This window comes from Penicillium chrysogenum (genome assembly GCF_028827035.1).
Source record: "Penicillium chrysogenum strain IBT 35668 chromosome Unknown utg000005l_segment0_segment0, whole genome shotgun sequence".
Lineage (NCBI taxonomy): Eukaryota > Fungi > Ascomycota > Eurotiomycetes > Eurotiales > Aspergillaceae > Penicillium > Penicillium chrysogenum.
This window is the reverse complement of record NW_026622753.1, coordinates 5,878,952-5,896,095: the sequence shown is the minus strand read 5'-3', so window position 1 is coordinate 5,896,095 and position 17,144 is coordinate 5,878,952. Positions and strand designations below refer to the sequence as shown.

At 50.2% G+C, this 17,144-nt stretch overlaps 10 protein-coding genes across 10 annotated transcripts; 3 read left to right on the top strand and 7 right to left on the bottom strand.

Moving 5' to 3' along the window:
• Window positions 1–240: 240 nt before the first annotated feature.
• Window positions 241–1,818, bottom strand: N7489_010627 (proteasome regulatory particle base subunit RPT2; the record flags this gene model as incomplete). Its single annotated transcript, XM_056716376.1, has 4 exons — window positions 241–494; window positions 552–1,623; window positions 1,684–1,749; window positions 1,816–1,818. The coding sequence occupies 4 exons, from the start codon at window positions 1,816–1,818 to the stop codon at window positions 241–243; spliced, it is 1,395 nt and encodes a 464-aa protein (XP_056563998.1).
• A 732-nt stretch (window positions 1,819–2,550) lies between these two features.
• Window positions 2,551–3,372, top strand: N7489_010626 (E2 ubiquitin-conjugating protein UBC1; the record flags this gene model as incomplete). Its single annotated transcript, XM_056716375.1, has 3 exons — window positions 2,551–2,811; window positions 2,870–3,147; window positions 3,201–3,372. The coding sequence occupies 3 exons, from the start codon at window positions 2,551–2,553 to the stop codon at window positions 3,370–3,372; spliced, it is 711 nt and encodes a 236-aa protein (XP_056563997.1).
• A 451-nt stretch (window positions 3,373–3,823) lies between these two features.
• N7489_010625 (TFIIH complex kinase subunit CCL1) lies at window positions 3,824–5,200 on the top strand (the record flags this gene model as incomplete). The annotated part of the gene is made up of 2 exons (XM_056716374.1): window positions 3,824–4,156; window positions 4,247–5,200. 2 exons carry the CDS (start codon window positions 3,824–3,826, stop codon window positions 5,198–5,200), a joined length of 1,287 nt encoding a protein of 428 aa, XP_056563996.1.
• A 461-nt stretch (window positions 5,201–5,661) lies between these two features.
• Window positions 5,662–6,042, bottom strand: N7489_010624 (uncharacterized protein; the record flags this gene model as incomplete). The annotated part of the gene is made up of 1 exon (XM_056716373.1): window positions 5,662–6,042. The coding sequence occupies one exon, from the start codon at window positions 6,040–6,042 to the stop codon at window positions 5,662–5,664; it is 381 nt and encodes a 126-aa protein (XP_056563995.1).
• Window positions 6,043–6,936: 894 nt separating this feature from the next.
• N7489_010623 (ATP-binding cassette family ATPase ARB1) lies at window positions 6,937–8,830 on the bottom strand (the record flags this gene model as incomplete). Its single annotated transcript, XM_056716372.1, has 2 exons — window positions 6,937–8,205; window positions 8,270–8,830. 2 exons carry the CDS (start codon window positions 8,828–8,830, stop codon window positions 6,937–6,939), a joined length of 1,830 nt encoding a protein of 609 aa, XP_056563994.1.
• Window positions 8,831–9,351: 521 nt separating this feature from the next.
• N7489_010622 (HPP family protein) lies at window positions 9,352–10,304 on the bottom strand (the record flags this gene model as incomplete). The annotated part of the gene is made up of 2 exons (XM_056716371.1): window positions 9,352–9,930; window positions 10,014–10,304. The coding sequence occupies 2 exons, from the start codon at window positions 10,302–10,304 to the stop codon at window positions 9,352–9,354; spliced, it is 870 nt and encodes a 289-aa protein (XP_056563993.1).
• Window positions 10,305–10,903: 599 nt separating this feature from the next.
• On the bottom strand, window positions 10,904–11,914 carry N7489_010621 (uncharacterized protein; the record flags this gene model as incomplete). The annotated part of the gene is made up of 1 exon (XM_056716370.1): window positions 10,904–11,914. The coding sequence occupies one exon, from the start codon at window positions 11,912–11,914 to the stop codon at window positions 10,904–10,906; it is 1,011 nt and encodes a 336-aa protein (XP_056563992.1).
• Window positions 11,915–13,043: 1,129 nt separating this feature from the next.
• Window positions 13,044–13,970, top strand: N7489_010620 (uncharacterized protein; the record flags this gene model as incomplete). The annotated part of the gene is made up of 2 exons (XM_056716369.1): window positions 13,044–13,405; window positions 13,478–13,970. The coding sequence occupies 2 exons, from the start codon at window positions 13,044–13,046 to the stop codon at window positions 13,968–13,970; spliced, it is 855 nt and encodes a 284-aa protein (XP_056563991.1).
• A 375-nt stretch (window positions 13,971–14,345) lies between these two features.
• Window positions 14,346–15,614, bottom strand: N7489_010619 (putative NAD binding Rossmann fold oxidoreductase; the record flags this gene model as incomplete). Its single annotated transcript, XM_056716368.1, has 4 exons — window positions 14,346–14,645; window positions 14,715–15,118; window positions 15,171–15,266; window positions 15,332–15,614. 4 exons carry the CDS (start codon window positions 15,612–15,614, stop codon window positions 14,346–14,348), a joined length of 1,083 nt encoding a protein of 360 aa, XP_056563990.1.
• A 319-nt stretch (window positions 15,615–15,933) lies between these two features.
• On the bottom strand, window positions 15,934–16,866 carry N7489_010618 (O-methyltransferase; the record flags this gene model as incomplete). Its single annotated transcript, XM_056716367.1, has 3 exons — window positions 15,934–15,975; window positions 16,035–16,784; window positions 16,846–16,866. The coding sequence occupies 3 exons, from the start codon at window positions 16,864–16,866 to the stop codon at window positions 15,934–15,936; spliced, it is 813 nt and encodes a 270-aa protein (XP_056563989.1).
• Window positions 16,867–17,144: the final 278 nt, after the last annotated feature.

Genomic DNA, 17,144 nt, shown 5'->3' with positions numbered 1-17,144 from the left:
GTTTGCAACTCATGACTGATAAGCCGAAGTGCTTGCCCAAGTGGCGCAGGCAATCTCGCGCAGTAGCGGCGAATTTTGTACTTTGGATGTATATTTATGGATAAATTTAGGGAAATAGTTGGGCGATGCGCCCTTTAGATTCGTTCGTCACTCGATTATTACAATACAGAATGGACCTAGCTGAGTACAGGTCTCCAGTGCAAGCACTCGGGCACTGTACCCTCGGATAATTGCCAGCGCTTACAAGTATAGACCCTCCACAGGACCGCCGTCCTGCTTAGTCTTCATGATGCGCTCACGAGCAGCTCGGAAATCGTCCATCTGCACCCTCATGCGGCGCTCTCTCAAGGCCATCAAGCCAGCTTCAGTACAGATAGCCCGGATGTCGGCACCAGAGAGATCATCCTTCTGGTTGATGAACTCCTCGAGGTCAACGTCGTCGCCGAGAGACATCTTCGATGTGTGCAGAGTGAAAATCTTCTTCTTGGTGTTTTCTAAATAGAATTGTTAGTTAACTTCGACGAAACAGCAGACATCAGGGTATCACTTACGGTCTGGATTCTCGAAGAGAATCTTACGGTCAATACGACCAGGTCGGATCAAAGCTGGATCCAGGGTTTCGATCTTGTTGGTAGCCATGATGACCTTCACATCACCACGATCATCGAATCCATCCAGCTGGTTCAGAAGCTCCAGCATGGTTCGCTGGATTTCCCTCTCACCGCCAGATTGTGACTCATATCGCTTAGTACCGATGGCATCAATCTCGTCGATGAACACGATTGATGGAGCGTGGTCAGCAGCAACTGAGAAGATCTGGCGAACCAGGCGAGGGCCATCACCCAGATACTTCTGGATCAGCTCACTACCAACAATGCGGAGGAAGGTTGCGCTGGTCTGGTTGGCGACGGCCTTAGCAAGCAGCGTCTTTCCGGTACCTGGGGCACCGTAAAGAATCACACCCTTAGGGGGCTTGATACCCATCTCTTCATACAGCTCGGGGTGTAGCAAGGGCAGCTCCACGGATTCTCGAACTTCCTGGATTTGCTGCTCGAGACCACCAATATCGGCGTATGATTCAGTCGGTGCCTTGTCCAACTTCATCACCGAGACAAGGGGGTCAGACTCCTCCGTCAGTACGCCGACGACGGACACTGATTTGTGGTGTAGAAGAATACTGGCACCCGGCTCGAGGAGATCTTTATCAACGAAAGACATGATCGAGACGTAGTACTCAGGGCCGGTAGCACTTGAGACAATAGCATGGTCATCATCAATCAACTCTTCCAAGTTGCCGACACCCATCGGGCTGCCTCGCATGTCATCAACTCGACTCCGCTCGTCGGCGTTCCGATCCATCACATCCAAGTCGCCACCTCCCTTGGCGGGATCCTGGGTTGCCCGGGCCTTGGCCTTGCGCATTCGTTCCATATTCTCGACGTACTCTTCTTCTAACAGCAGGTGGTCGTGAACACGCTGCATGCGAAGGTATCGTAGCTTGCATCGCGATGTAGGATAGATATCGGGGAGCTTGGAGGCAGTGCTTGGGCCGGCAGCCTTGCGCTTCTTCTTTCCAAGACGGGTGGTAGGTGGTGGGGGAGGCTCGTACTTAGGCTTGTCCTTCTGATGAATGAAAGACGGTCTCAGCGCTAGTTGTGTAGCAGAAACGAATTAGGAACATACCTTCTTATCCTTGTCATCGCCTCCAGGGCCTCCAGGGCCGCCGCCTAGATTAGACTGCTGTTGACCCTAGTTTGAATGTCAGAAAACAAATCGAGATGGCCTCCCAAAGGCTGGCAAGATTGAGGCGCTCACCATGTTTGTCAGCCACCGAGATGGAGGCAATCAGAATCCCTTGTATGAATTTGCAAATGAATCAGAGTAGGGTGTATCCCGAGCCTCAAATAGTATTTGAATGATGGGAAAGGCGAGTTGAAAGGGATGATTGTCAATGCAGATGTGGTGGTATCGCCGGAGGTCAGGCGCTGGGCGAGCTGGAAGCTGTTAGGTCCACACGTGACTATTTAGGCCTCAGGCTTCCACTGCGTCATTCGCGCCTTATTGCCTGAACGCCTCGGCACCTTCCTTTGAACTCCGACATTCTCGAAGACAGTCAAAGAAATTTATATTCCAGCAAGGCTCTAAACCGAGAGTATTTTACGCAATCGAGACTTAACAGTTGCGTTCTTTTCTCGAGGTCTATATCTCAGACGCGTATAACTGGTAACAAGGTGACAGGTGTTTTGAGCTCATCATTCATACTGGATTCCCGTATAGTTCCCCCTCCTTTGGTGAGATTCTCGTCTTGACTTGCTTTCAATTCCCTAGAGGGTCTCGTACTCTGGGAGTGATATGATCTGAAACCTTCCTAACACCATCCTCCTACAATTAGCCCCACTCCGCCTTCCTCTCCACGACAGTTTCTACGCTCTTGTACAGTCTTTAACAAGACGGAATAGTTCTACTTGTCTGCACAGTTTGCACGTACAGCGGTCTCATATTCCAAAATCTTTTGTTTGACGTCTTTCTAAAACAAATTCTCCAACCACCATGGCTAGCAATCGTATGCGTCGCATTGGAAAAGAGATTGCGGACATTCACGCCGACGCCCACTCTCAAATCAAGGCAGAGCCATTTGGCAACCAGGACGATGTCACACACCTAAGGGGGTCATTTCCAGGGCCACCTGGCACCCCGTATGAAGGTGGCACGTACAATATCGATATCAAAATCCCCACCGACTACCCTTTCCGACCACCTACCATGAAGTTTGAGACCAAAGTGTGGCATCCAAATGTCAGCAGCCAAACGGTCAGTACCCTTCCACAATATACACTTGAGCATATTTGGATTCTGATGGCCAATGTAGGGTGCAATCTGCCTCGACACGCTTTCCACTGCTTGGTCGCCAGTTCTGACCATCAAGTCCGCTCTGCTTTCGCTGCAATCTTTGCTCAGCACACCCGAGCCCAAAGATCCCCAAGATGCCGAAGTGGCTAATATGCTTCTCAAGTCACCCAAGGAATTTGAGCGTGTTGCACGCGACTGGGCAGTTGTCTACGCTGGAGCTCCCGCTAGTGCTGACAATGGAAGCGGATCAAGCCTAGATGACACCCGGCAAGGAGCTGGCGAAGACAGTCTTGCAAAGTGAGCCAGACTTCTACCATTCACCGCATATAGTTGCTGACTATGATCTGTAGATATGACGGATACAACAAGAATTTGATCGACCGTTTCTCCAGCATGGGCTTCGATGTTGATCGTGTTGTGGCTGCTTTCCGACATGTCGGGGTCGAACGACGAGGAGGTCAAGACTACGAGTTGGAAGAAGGTTCTATGGGTGAGATTGCTGCCCGACTTCTCGGTGAGTGATGTACATGTATATTCTTATGTCTGGGAGGGGCTTGGGGTAGAATGCGGCAAAAGCACATATGGATGAATGGATTGCATTGGGTGGTTTATGCATGTCAAGTATTTGCTACATTGCTTTCAATCGATATTCAAATCAGTAAAATAAGAACAAAATAAACTCCCAATATATTGAGTTGATGTTGTGAGGTGAAGTGAAGATTGGTGTTATCGATAAGCATCAGCTCCGAGCAACCTCCTGCGGAACAAACCAAGTGGATTATTTGCTAGGTTCATTGAATAATTGTCGAATGCTTACTCTCATTTCTAAAACAGCTCTCACTTTCCCACCTTTTCCTACTTAGAATATCTCTTTGGTGATACTCGAAGCCGCCGGCCGTTATCACCGTTATCTCACCCAGGAATAAAGGTTTCCAGCCCTTCATTCTTCCAACAAGTCAAGAGCACCAACACCATGATTGAAGACGACATTTACCGTGCCTCATCCCAGTACCGGCTGTGGTCATACACCGAACCCTCTCTGCAATCTCTCAGAGCCACGACAAATGCCGTTGCCAGCGAGCGCGTGCGCGCCGCTTTGCGCAGATCGCGCGAAGCTCATCAGTCGACTGCAACCTCCGCGGCGGGAACACCACTACCGGAAAGCAATATGGAAGTCAATAATAAAGATGAGAAGGACGTTGAATGCTTGACGCCAGAGGAGGAGCTCGTTCTCGTGCGCTATTACTGCGAGAAGACGCTGGAGCTGGGAGAGACATACAAGCCACCAATTCCGACAATGGTCCGGGTACGTTAAGCTCGACGGGACTTCAGTCTTTCCTTGAAAGTCAGTACCAATGAAACTGAGAAACTGACTTTTCTCGTTTTGCGCATACAGGCCACCGCGATCCAATACCTCCGCCGCTTCTACCTAACCAATTCGCCCATGACATACCATCCAAAGTCGATCATGGCGTGTGCGCTCTTCGTCGCCACTAAAACCGATAACTACTATATTTCCCTTCGGCAATTTGCAGATGGGATCCCCGGCGACACAACCACAGAGGACGTCATCGCACCAGAATTCCTGCTCATGCAGGGACTCCGTTTCACTTTTGATGTACGGCATCCATTCCGAGGACTTGAAGGCGGCGTCCTGGAACTACAGGCCATCGCGCAAGGCCAAGGCCAACCAGCCCCCCATCTACCATACGAGACCGCAGAAGATCTCCAACAAGGATTGCTGTCCATCGCACCTCCTCCCGTCCCATCGTCCTCAATGTCCGATCGAATCGCTCGTGCCCACGGCACGACTCGTGAGCTGCTGAAATCCGCTGCGCAGATGACGGACGCCTACTTCTTGTACACACCATCCCAAATCTGGTTTTCCGCCTTCTTACTGGCGGATCGTCCCCTAGCCGAGTTTTTGCTGGATGTGAAACTTGGTGGCCCTGTCACAGCCACAATTCCAGCCCCCGAAACAGACGAAAATGGCCTGGTGAACCCTCTATACGAAATCCGCTCCAAGCTGCATCACGTCTTGACTGAATGCTCTGCGCTTCTCCAATCCTACACACCCCTCTCCTCCGACCCGGCGCAAATGAAGAGCCTCAAACGCATCGCAAAGAAACTGTATCATTGTCAGAACCCCGAGAAGGTGAATCTGGCTGCTGCTCAGAAACGGGAATCAACCCAACCATCCACAGCTGTTCAAAGTGACGCTGGGATTGTCACTTCGGAGAGCGAAACAGAACGCCTAGCGAAGAAGCGGAAATTGGAACAAGAACAGAAAGTCCGCCAAGAAGACGACGTTTTTGGTCCGGAGTTGGTCACTCAGCGGACCAAGCAGTAATGATAATGAAAGCCGTTGAATCTAAATACGCATTTTAATCGTAAACACCAGAATGGACACAGTCCTAGATCCACCTGAAGACCTCTCTCTCTCTGTGTACAGACATGAAAGCTTGAATGTCTCAAGTCTAGCAGGGGGGACTGACGAATTCCCGTCATCATCGGACAGAAACACTGCATAAGGAATCATATGAATCTACCCTCTCGATATCCGTTCGGTGCGATATCAATGGTTGAAATCAACCTTTCGTAGACCGTCCAGTAACAAGTAAATCCTGTAGAATGTATACAACCAAGCCATTAGTCCTGTACTGGTACAATTAGTATCATCATTGACCGATACTCTTCCTTCTACAGTCCAAAACCAAACAATCGCCTCAAAGACGAAGCCCACAGGCCCTCTACAAACCATAAACCAGAACCAAACACAATAAAAAGCAAAAATACAACATTGCATAGTTATTAAAAAGGCAGAGAATCTAAAATCCCAACCAAAAGATCCGCAACAACCAAAGGCGCCGAATCCCCACTGTCGAGCTCCTCCTTGAGAACCGCCAGTTCCCACTTAATCTCAAAGCAAATCTCCTTAATAGGGAGCGAACCCCAACGAACACGCACGCGATTATCATCCCGGACCCCGAACTCGCCAACCTCACCCAAGAAACCAATCTGAATGACCCGCTCACAGAGCTCCTCCAGCCGTGTCGGGATCTCCTCTATATCAGGGCTTGGGGATAGGCTTAGGAGAACGAAGACCTGGCATTGCAGCTTGTGCGTGAAGGCTTCGCAGGCTTGTGTGTAGATTTCTAGGAAGTTGTGGGGATGTATGCGAGCTCCTTCCATGCTGACGAGGTTTATGTAGACTTTCTGGTATGTGAGTTGGTTAATTTGTGAGGGCTTACTTAGATCTAGTTGTAGCTGGGAGAATGGGATGGGTGGGATGGGCGGGATGGGATTGTGGTGAGATCCGGTTCTATTTATGTATGTCTTTTTGGTGATGACTTGGATTTGGTTCTTTGTTCAAGGAGAGAAGACAATGAGGGATAGTATAGCCATTGTTGATGTTCTTTGTTGCTTGGTGCATCGCCATGGTGCGTTCTATTACTGTTTGGATAAGAATACCTAGGTACTCAGAAAGAGAAGAAAGGCTTTGGCAATTCGTCTCTGGCTGATCCTCAGAGCCATGATAACACCGTTTATAGGCAGGACTGTCTAGGCAGGACATGGATAAACATCGGAAGGATCAATCCAGAAAGCTCAAATCATGTATATAAGTAGGACCATGCAAAGCCTGAGAGAATACAGCCTATACTTCAAACGGAATCACAAGTCATACGGATATATTTCATATATTTCAGCGTAACTGGCATCCTTTATATTCACCTCGGAAGAGAGGACTAGATACTCTATCAAGGATGCAGACAAAGCGAAGAACAGACGGATCGAATCAGGGGTAGTGAGTTCATGATAGCAATAAACGCAAAAGTCCTATCCTCAACCCAAAATCTATTCGGAAAGGAGGGAAGGACAAACGATCTAACGGACAAAAAGAAAATAAATGAAAACCTTCCCAATCCAAGGAACTTTTTGTCGGAATGTCCCTATTTGCGGGACCCAAACTTTTAGTGCCACGATGCGGGCATTTGTATTCCTTCAGTTCTCGTCTAGCATTTCGTCGTCATCAATAGGGGCAATAGGGGGAAAAAACAAGTTGAACAAAGAGAATAAATAGAGCCCTTAAACGGCACCGGCAGACACCATCTTGTTACGGAGGTAGTTCTTGTAGTCACCGATGGAGCCATCCCAGCGGCGGATGGTCTTGTCCTCACAGACCATGATGTCCTTGGCGATCTTGTCGAGGAGACGGAAATCGTGAGACACGACGACGACACCACCGCTATAGGCGTTGATGGCGTCGGCCAATGAGTCAATGGTAGGGATATCGAGACCGTTGGTAGGCTCGTCCAGCAGAATCATGTTGGGGGACTCGATGGCAAGCAGAGCGAAGACAATACGAGACTTCTGACCCTCAGACAGGGTACCCATGAGAGCAGTCTGGCCCTCACCGCTCAGACCGTAGCGGCCGAGCTGCTGGCGCCAGTACTGGTAGTCCTGGGACTTCTCGGGGAAGCGGTCACGGACGAACTCCAGGGAAGACTTGGTGAGATCAAGCTGCTCAGAGGAGTGCTGGCTGTAAACACCGAGCTTCAAGTGGGTGTGACGGGAGACACGGCCACCGATGGGGCTGAGCTTGCCGGTCATGAGACGGAGCAGGGTAGACTTGCCGACACCGTTGGGGCCGACCAAAGCGGTACGGGAGTCCATGTCGACACCGAGGTCGAGGTGCTCGTACAGAGTGTCCTCCCACTTACCAGAGTAAGAGAAGCTGACATCGTCGAAGGAAAGAACTGGGGGAGGAAGCTTCTCAACATCGGCGAAGCGGAAGGTGAAGACACGGTCGGGGATGACGGGCTGGATGAAGCCATCGGCCTCCATCTTGTCGAGAATCTTCTGGCGAGACTTGGCTTGACGCACCAAGTTAGCGTAGGTACCAGCGGAAGCAATGAACTTCTTGATGTGCTGGATTTCTTCCTGCTGCTTGGTGTAGGCCTTCATCTGGTTGGTCTCCTGCTCGCTACGGGTCTTGTGGTACGAATCGTAGTTACCACCGTAGTAGAGGAGCTTCTGGCCACGCATGTCGAGCATGTTGGTACAGACACCGTTCAGGAAATCCATGGAGTGAGAAACCAGGATCAAGGTACGATCCCACTTCTTCAGGTACTCCTCCAGCCACACACAAGCTTCCAAGTCCAAGTGGGCAGTGGGGTCATCAAGCAAGAGCAGAGAGGGCTTGACGAACAGGGCCTTGGCGAGGGCAACACGCATACGCCAACCACCTGACATGTCCTTGGTCATCTTGTTGATGGTGTTCTTGTTAAAGCCGAGACCGGTCAGAATGAGGGAAGCACGAACGTGGAAAGTGGAAGGATCCATCTTGTCCATGCGCTGTATAAAAAAGTTAGTTCCTGTTCTGGAAAATCAAGCAGAGCAAAACTGGGGAGATACGTACATCGTACAGGTCTTCAAGAATAGGGCTATCAGGGCCAGATTCCTCAAGAACCTCCTCGGCCTTCTTCTCCATATCTTCCAACTGGCGTTCAGCCTCGCGAACGACCCAATCGAGAGCACCCAGGTCGGTCGGGGGTGCGCCCTCGTTCAGGAGGTAAATATCGACGTGCTCGGGAACGGGGAACTCGCGGGCAGCAATGGACTTGAGAATAGTGGACTTTCCGCAACCGTTCTCACCGAGGAGACCGTAGCGACGGCCGAAGGTCAACTCGAGGGTGGAATCGGTGACCAGGACCTTTCCGTGGAACACAAGGGAGCAAGAGGTGATCTTAACGTCGCGAGAGGCGGGCAGAGATGACAGCACACCGGTGGTGACACGATCGGACAGACCGTGCTTATCCATCTGGGCTGTGAGCTTATCAACGGCGGACTGATCCTTAGTGGCAGGCGCATCCTCGACGATTGGGTTTCCGTGGGCATCGAGTTCGACCTTGGCGGCCTTCTTGGGCTTCTTCTCGTCGGCACGCTTGGCCATGCGGGCAGCCTTCGAGGCGGAAACCATGGTTGCGGGTGGGACGGTATGAAAAAAAGGGGTGTTAAAAGGAGAAGTAAGGGAAGACGGAAGGCAAAGGTAGGGAGAGGAGAAAGGATGACAATGCAAAAAGAGATTGAAGAGAAATGCGAAAAGGCTGAGTGGATCGCCTGGCGGGGCGGACAGAAATGGAGGGGCGTAGAGCAGTGGAGTTGGGTGGTTTGCCCTTATCGATAGAATGCTATCGGATCGTTAGAGAGGAAAAAAAGAGAAAGAGAGATGGAAAGAAGACCGTACCTTTTTTATAAGATTATTTCTTTTTGCCAAAGAAAGTCGAGTGAGTTGGCAAGTTCAAGGATTTAAATCTCAAACAAAAAAAAAATCCATCAGTGGGCCGTGGACTTAAGTGGCTTTTGATTGGGAGAGACGTCACCGCATAGAATGCCTGAGGTGTCTATTTCGCCACTTGAATTTGTGTGATGCGACTGGACGATAACATGGGCCTATCTGAGAGATAACATGCAGCTAGTATTTAAATTTGTGTATCCCCCTTAGATTCTGTCACTGATCCTCTCCAAAACCTCTCGTTCCTCGGCAGAAAGCAATACCCCATCAGGCACCGAAACATCACCGCGTTCTACTATCAACCGCCGAGGAACATCAGTCAGACTATCCTCATAATGACTACCAACACTAGGTGTTTCCTTTTGGCTGGCCTTTTCAGCATCCCCTACAGGTAGCGCTAGGGGATGTGACGTCCACCAGTACAGCGGATATCGACGCTGGATATTGTTGAGAACCACAGCCGCAGCCTGCATCAGCGTGACTCCAAGCAACATGACCGGGAACAGAAACCAGCCTATAGCAACAGTCTCAGAGTGCGTCACCGCCAGGAGAGCAGTCGCACCAGCCGGCGGATGTGTAGTATTGGTAAGAAGCATGACCGCCGTGGTAAGAGCGCAAGCAAGAGCGCCCCCAAGTTCAGTATACGCTTCAGCACGAGGGTCCAAGGCGAACAACTTCGATATCCCGACACCGAAGAAACAGGCGATGACCTGGCTCAGGATGGCATTGCGTGGTTGCGCGAAGGGCGACTCGATCGCGCCGAATTCAATAACTGCCGCCGCACCCTATTGTCAAAGAATCATCGAGTCAGCCTTGGGTTGTTCTTATTTCACTCTGCTCTCACACATTCAGGCCTGACACGACTCACAAAACTGCCGATAATCGCCGTCGCATCACGCGCTTCAAAAGAAGGTACCCGTTTTGTAACAGATGCGATCAAAGCCACCCCGCAAAACGCTCCAAGCAACGACCACAAGGCCACCACGATGTTGCCTATTGGCTTGGGTGGTCTATCCCGATATCCCAGCATATGAGCGATGGGTCTTGGTACGAGATGCCATCTTGGCGCTGGCACGAAGGGATTCAGATACCGATCGATATCGAAATTCCAAGTCGTCGGGTGAGATAGCGTCACGGGTCCATGCGGGGATGGTGCCATGCTGGACTGGTGGAAGAGGAGAATATGCTCTGGGCTCCGGTAGGTTTACTGATGATTTCGCAGCAGCACCTAATCCCAAGAACATATCTCACTGTGGAGTTCAGCCCTGCTGGGGATATAAAGAAAGCAACCCCATCCGTATGTACCGGTACCTCTTAGGTGAGAAATGGCTCATGTGTGCGGCTTAAGACGCAACCCTTCACTCTTTCTCCGCGGATGTCAACTCGCCGATGTCTTCCAGGGTTGATGTCAGGTCCAATTTCTTGTCCACTCAGCGGATTTGCATTTGGTAACATAAACTACTATTTGGGACTAGCGGCTTGGCATACCGTCATTGTCGGGGAAACTCTGACGATATTTCCTATTTCGGATTGGCATCAATACAACATAGATGTACTCCACAACTTCAGTCTTAATGCGACTGACATGTATTCGTTGTTCTGGACTATGAAGTGAAATAGTAGACTAGACTGCCACACAAACCAGCTCTCTCTGCTATTATGATATACCCGGTAAATAACAGAGCATCCATCTATACTAAAGAAGCAGTAATTTGTCTTCAGCAATATCAATCTACAACATACTCATAAAGAGAAGAATCAAATCTCACCCCCAACATCCCTCAAACACTCTTCCTCCCCAATCACCAACGGCAGCCCCACACACCAAGCCCGCGGATACTCCATCCCCCATTTCGCCATCAGCGCTCTAAGGTCCGCCTCATGGCCAGGAACAACATTGACAAACACCCGATCACCATGCGATCGCGGCTCAGAATGCACAGCACCCTCGTCCTCTCCGACCCGGAAGAAAACACACTCCCCCGGAGACGCCTGCACCATCCCATGTCCGCCCAGCTCAACGGCTAGCTGGGCTCGCACCGACTCTGCCGCCATAGCACACCCCACACAGCGCACGGAGACACATACATGGTCTGGGTCTGCGGCACGGGCAGCGGATTTGGCGGCTTGTTGCGTGGCGCGTGCTAGACGGTTTGTAGCGTATGGGATGAACAGGGTTCCGGGGCCTAGGAGGGTTGTTGTGAGTTTCCAGTTTGTTGGGGTGGGGCTTGTAGACGGGATTTGGGCCGTTGGTGGTGTAGGTGGGTGATCATGATGCTTGGTTTGTGGTTTGGAGGGTGAGATTTGGCCTGAGAGATTTTGATTTGTTGTTGGTCCTGTCCAGGTGGATTTGAGTAGATTAGTGATTGGCGAGAAGAGCGATTCACGTCTTGTCTGGGTTATTGGTGGTTGGAGGGGAGAGAAGAATAAATCGTCCGTATGCCAACGTGGGGTGTCGAATTCGTCCGAGCCTTTGCTTGCTCTGATTGTGAGCCAGTAGTGGGATTGGTTGTTTTTAGTCAGGAAGTCGTGGACATAGGCCAGGAAGGAGGATAAGGAGGGCAATATTGAGCCGTTGATTGTGGCATCTGCCCAGGTGTTAAAGGAGGATGGCAGGTTACATGATTCGAGGGTCAAGAGGGGTCCGCAGTAGGTCCATGAGGATGAAGTGTTGAGGGTAATTGGATCATCTGTTGGTTCTTTAGACTCGATTGAATATTTGGCTGGATATGGGAAGAACTGAAACTCTGGTAGCGATTTGACGTCCATCGCAGGTGCTTCTTAAGGTCAAGAATCTATTCCTTTGGGGGCTATGGAACATTTGAAAAGCTCCTGGGATTAATGTGTACAGGATGCCCCATGACAAGAGGTCCCCCCTTACACCTGCAGGCAGCTTTCCATTTCTATTTTAGTCCTCACCTCTTGCCGCTTTTCGGTCATTGAGTAAAACTGAGCACGCTAAGACTTCGTTTTCGCCATATATAGATCCAAACCACTACCCGTGGATATACAGTTCGCTGAGCCCCAGTACAATTTATTTTTGATCCGACATAGTCGATTTGAATGACCTTCGCCCAATTTTCCAGGCTCATCCCATTGATACCTACCCAGTATACTGTCGGGTTGGTTGACTTGATGCCCAGGTTTTGCACGTCGTATCTTTTCAAGCTCAAAAGATCGGCAGTGATCGTCCACTGATCTATAAGAAAATGGCGTTCTATATCATCTGCAGTTCGAGGGTTCTTTCCAGCGGGCTTTATTCAGTAATAGAAGCTTCCGAGGCTAGAGATGGGTTTCTAGTTTTCACATGGAAAGTGAACAAGGGTCAGTCCTGCTGCAATTGTCTGAAATTGTCACGGAATCCATTCTAGTACTCAGCCTTTCGATTTATCCAATTTCCTCTAGCGCTTAGTGAATACTAACCTGCGTCAGATTGGACTGATCCGCTAGCCACTTTAGCCTTGTAAGAGCCTGAGCGTTGTCAATGCGAACATGACTGTTCTGTATTCCAAACATATTTGGTAGTGAAGTAGACAATAGTTGTATGCGAATCCTAGTAAGGCTGGGCGTTGTAACCTACTGCAGGGGTTGGCCGTACGTTCATACAGATGTATCTCTAGAACTGGGCACATGCACTGCGCTTAGTCTAAGCGACTTGCTAGCGTTGAGGTTTGACCAGTTTTTCAACCATTCATGGATATCCCAATTTATGCTCGGTTATAATGTCCTATGTCACTTGACGTTATTGATCCCCCCGCAATTTTGTTGCATTTTATACACCCTTTTAGGGCTTAAATCGATATTTATTGCTCATAAACATGTCCTCGGGGTTTCTCTACGATCAGATACAAGCGATCGGTCTTATTGAGACTGCCTGCTCGAGTCACACTACTACCTAATGTCTTCCACCTTTTCAGCACCGTCAACTGTCACACAAACTGTCTTTCAGACAGTGACAACTCCCTTCATACAAGCAAGCAGCTGCTTATCTATATATGACCTGACCACCCTACCTATACTCAGGCCAGCTGGTGGTTCCTCCACGATCTCCCCTGTCGCTTTCTTGATCTCGGATGCTGCCAATCCTCAATTTCCCGCTTGCCAGCCCAACGGCTGGAATGACGGTGACGCCACGAGCCAATTCCATTTCAGTCCAGCCGTATGTCCCAGCGACTGGACATACTATGAAATCAGACGCACATCCTCCAAAGCTGGGAAAGGAAACTTAGATCCCTATTCCACGGCCTACTGCTGTGCTAGGTTTGTACATAAACGTCCACGATTAGTGATATATTGTAAACATACCTATCACTGATCATTCACTCCTTTTAGCGGTTATCAACTATGGAATACACTCACGTCTTTCCTCACGCCTTTCTATGTCACCAGCCTCGCGACACCCTGTTACCAATACGTTCATGCCGGCTCGACCACAATCGCAGTATCAATGTCGTCATCCGGCGCGGAGACAACAAAGATCTTTACAGAAGGATATATAGCTCACGCAGCATGGGGGATCTATTGGGCGGCATCGGACACGGCGAGCATGTCCCCAGCATTACCATTGCTTGATTCGGAGCAATACATTTCGACCTGGGTGCCGGGACAGAGCGTCACAGCTCCAGAACCTAAGTCTTCGAATGACCCGGCACTTACGACTTTGGGATATCTTCTCATGGTGGGCCTTCCGCTTATTGGCGTCGCAATCATTGCATGTGCCGTTTGGTGTTGTTTCGCGATCCGACGGGCGAGGCGTCGAGAGGCGCCCCAATTGGAGCAGTGGCGATTGGAGCATCCGACTAGTACATTCAGAACTCCCCAGTAGCCTTTGAAAGGCTTGGTTTATGGAATAATAGCAGTTCGGTTCGGTTCAGTCCATCTTCTTTTTCTTCCTCCTTCCTTCATGCTCAATAAATATTTGTCTGGCCAAATCCCGTGCTGATACCTACCCAGTGAGCTCAGCTAAGCCTAAGCATCGTAAAAGCGGCGGCAGTTTGGGGCCCGTAGACAGAATACGGTGTGGATATATATTTACAGCGAACTAAAACATCTAGACTTTCAGCTGCTGGAATGGTTGCCTTTATGTGACAACGCCAATTATTGGTCTAGCAAAGGACTTCATCTAAGACTTCAATTTATATTGCCTTTTATCAAGTATATCATAATCATTATTTGCATCGACGGATCTTACAAACCCAGCTTAGACGTCCAAGGTACGTCCAGAGCGAGAACTCTCACGAGCCAACTCGATCAGACGAATGACCTCGCGAGCCTCTACTCCACTAGCAGGGAGTTCACCCTCGCCATTAAGAGCGCGGACAAGCTTGCGGTAGTACTCGGTGTAGGTGGGGGGCTCCACGGTGGGAACCACCTCCTTGACGGGCTTGCCGTTCTGGATAGTAGTCAAAGCACCGTAACGCTCGCTGGGCTCACGTCCGTAGCCCTTATCCTGGGGCATGATGCCGGCCTTGAGCTGATCTTCTTGGATATCGAGGTGGTACTATACAATTGGTCAGTTTTTGATTTTCATTATATCGCAGTAATCAGCGCAAGTAGATGATGCTCTTACCTTCTTGAAGCTACCCTTGTCACCGCGCACCCAGAAGCGCAGCTGCTCGTCCTCGGGGCTGACCACGGTCGCCTTGGCGGTAACCATAGTGCCGTTGGCATAGTGCAGCAGAACGGTGAAGGAGTCCTCGTATGAAGAGGTGTTGGACGCCCGAGCGGAGCCAATGAAACCGGTCACCCGTGCGGGTAGGCCAAGCAGATGCACGGCCTGATCGAGGAGGTGGGTTCCAAGGTCATAGACTGCTGAGCCACCGGGGATGACCTTGTTCTTCCACTTGTGAGAGTCGGAGGCGGGTTCCTCAGGACGGTGGCGGTCGAAGTGGGTCTCATACTCGGAGATGCGGCCGAGAGAGCCGTTCTTGACGAGCTTGGAGAGGGTCACGAAGTCGGCGTCCCAGCGGCGATCTAGGGCAGAGATTAGTATATGACTTTTAGTAAGCTAGGCGGCGGGACATACTCTGGAACACGGCAAGCTGTTTGTTGTTCTTCTTCGCAATGGCGATGAGGTCATCGGCTTCCTGGGTAGTGGGGGTGAAGGGCTTCTCGCAGACGACTGACAAATTCCACGTTAGTTTATCTATGCCAATTATCTCGGACTTCTAAACACTTAGCACTTACCGTGCTTTCCAGCCTCCAGCGCCAGCTTGACCAGCGCGAAGTGAGAATCGGGGGCAGTAGTGATGATCACCACGTCAATTGCGGGGTCCTGGACCATCTCCTCAGCAGTGCGGAAAGATTTCACACCGGGGTGGTCCTTCTCGGCATCATCATCCTGCTTCGGCGTGCGCTGGACAATCGCATAGAGCTTGAGCTCGGGAACCTCCTTCACGAAGGGAATGTGGAAGATCTTTGCGCTGAAGCCGTAGCCGACAATACCGACATTGTAAGTCTTGGTAGCCATGATGAGAATACGTGAGAATTAATTTGAAGGTAAAGAATCAGGAGAGAGAAACTATTTTTATATGTCCCCGGAAATCATTTGGCGGGGGGAACGTGGGAAGGTCCTGGCGACGGCAACTTTGGCTCAGGTGGGGTTCCAAACCCCAAAGGCCGAGTCGGGTTCCCGAAGTGGCAATGTTCGACTTTTGCTATATTTCCCGGAGTACTCTGGGCCTGATTGATAATATAGGAATGTTCCAACCTTGGAAGGTTCTTCTTATATTTGACATCTTGGCTTCTGCCGCTCTACACTTCCACTTGCGTCATTGGCCATTCGCCATCTATCCCTTCACTCCCACACACCTCGTAACCTCGATAGCATCCTGTCAAATTGCAGTTAACGACACTGGAAGACTCTTTTTTTCGGATGGTCCAAACCTACCTCCAATCCCTCGGGTTGGCATAGCTGACTCTGATACACCAAGTTCGGGTTCCCGACAAAATCGAAAGTGGGCACGTCATCTTTACCCACAAAGGACTCTACCGTGCGCTCGGCCATCCCGGTAGTGTTGTATGACTTGGAAGGTCCACTCTTGGCTGCTTCACGTTTCTGTTCTACCGTGCTGCGGACGTATTCCAGATATGGCGGGTTGCCCGGGTAAATGACATTGTCAGCAGCGAGCACTGAACCCGGCACAATAGCCCCGAGGTGCTCACACAGCTTGAGGTCAGTGGTGTACGCTGGTTTGTAATGATCGATGAAAAGAAGTTCCACTTTCTTCATCTCGCCCGAGGTGACTAGTTTGTGTAGCGACAAGTCGCTTCGACCGACGATGATACGCACAAAGTCTCGCAAACCAGCTAGTTCGATGAGCATATTGGCAATTGCGGCGAACTCTGGGTTCAGCTCCAGACTCAAGTAGCGTTCACCACCGTTTCGACGGACCGCCTCACCGAACAGGATTGCCGAGTAGCCCACGTAGCAGCCGAGCTCGATCATGGTCTTTGGCTTGAGTTCATCGATAAGTTTGGTGACGACTTTGCCCTTTTCAGCGCCAACATTCATAAAATGGTAGTCTTTCTCAAACTCGTGAATCAGATCGATCACTTTTTGGGGATGTCCCCGGATGTCATCCAGATTTGGTTGCCCATAGATGTAATGTAGGAGCTTCAGCTCCTTGCTAGTATCGTTCTAGAGTATGATTTAGCGTGATTCCTCACAGTCAAATGGTCAGAATGCAACCAATTCCTACCGAGGGTTCTTGTAGAGACATGACGTTAGTTTCTAATAGAGCAAGAGAAGCTGATAAATGATTCAAGGGATTCTATGCTGACGTGCGAAGTTATAAACGTCATCTCGCCTCGGGGATACCTCATGGAGTAAGCCCGAGTAGATACCCGTGGACAGCCCTGGGGTAAATAAAATCCGAGTCCAACCATGCACCATTCACCAATTATGGCGTTGATCACTATCCCGAGCCTCAAAACACATAGATCTCGGAGATATCGCTCTAAGTAATTAGTACCGAGAGCACTGATACCCGGAAACCTG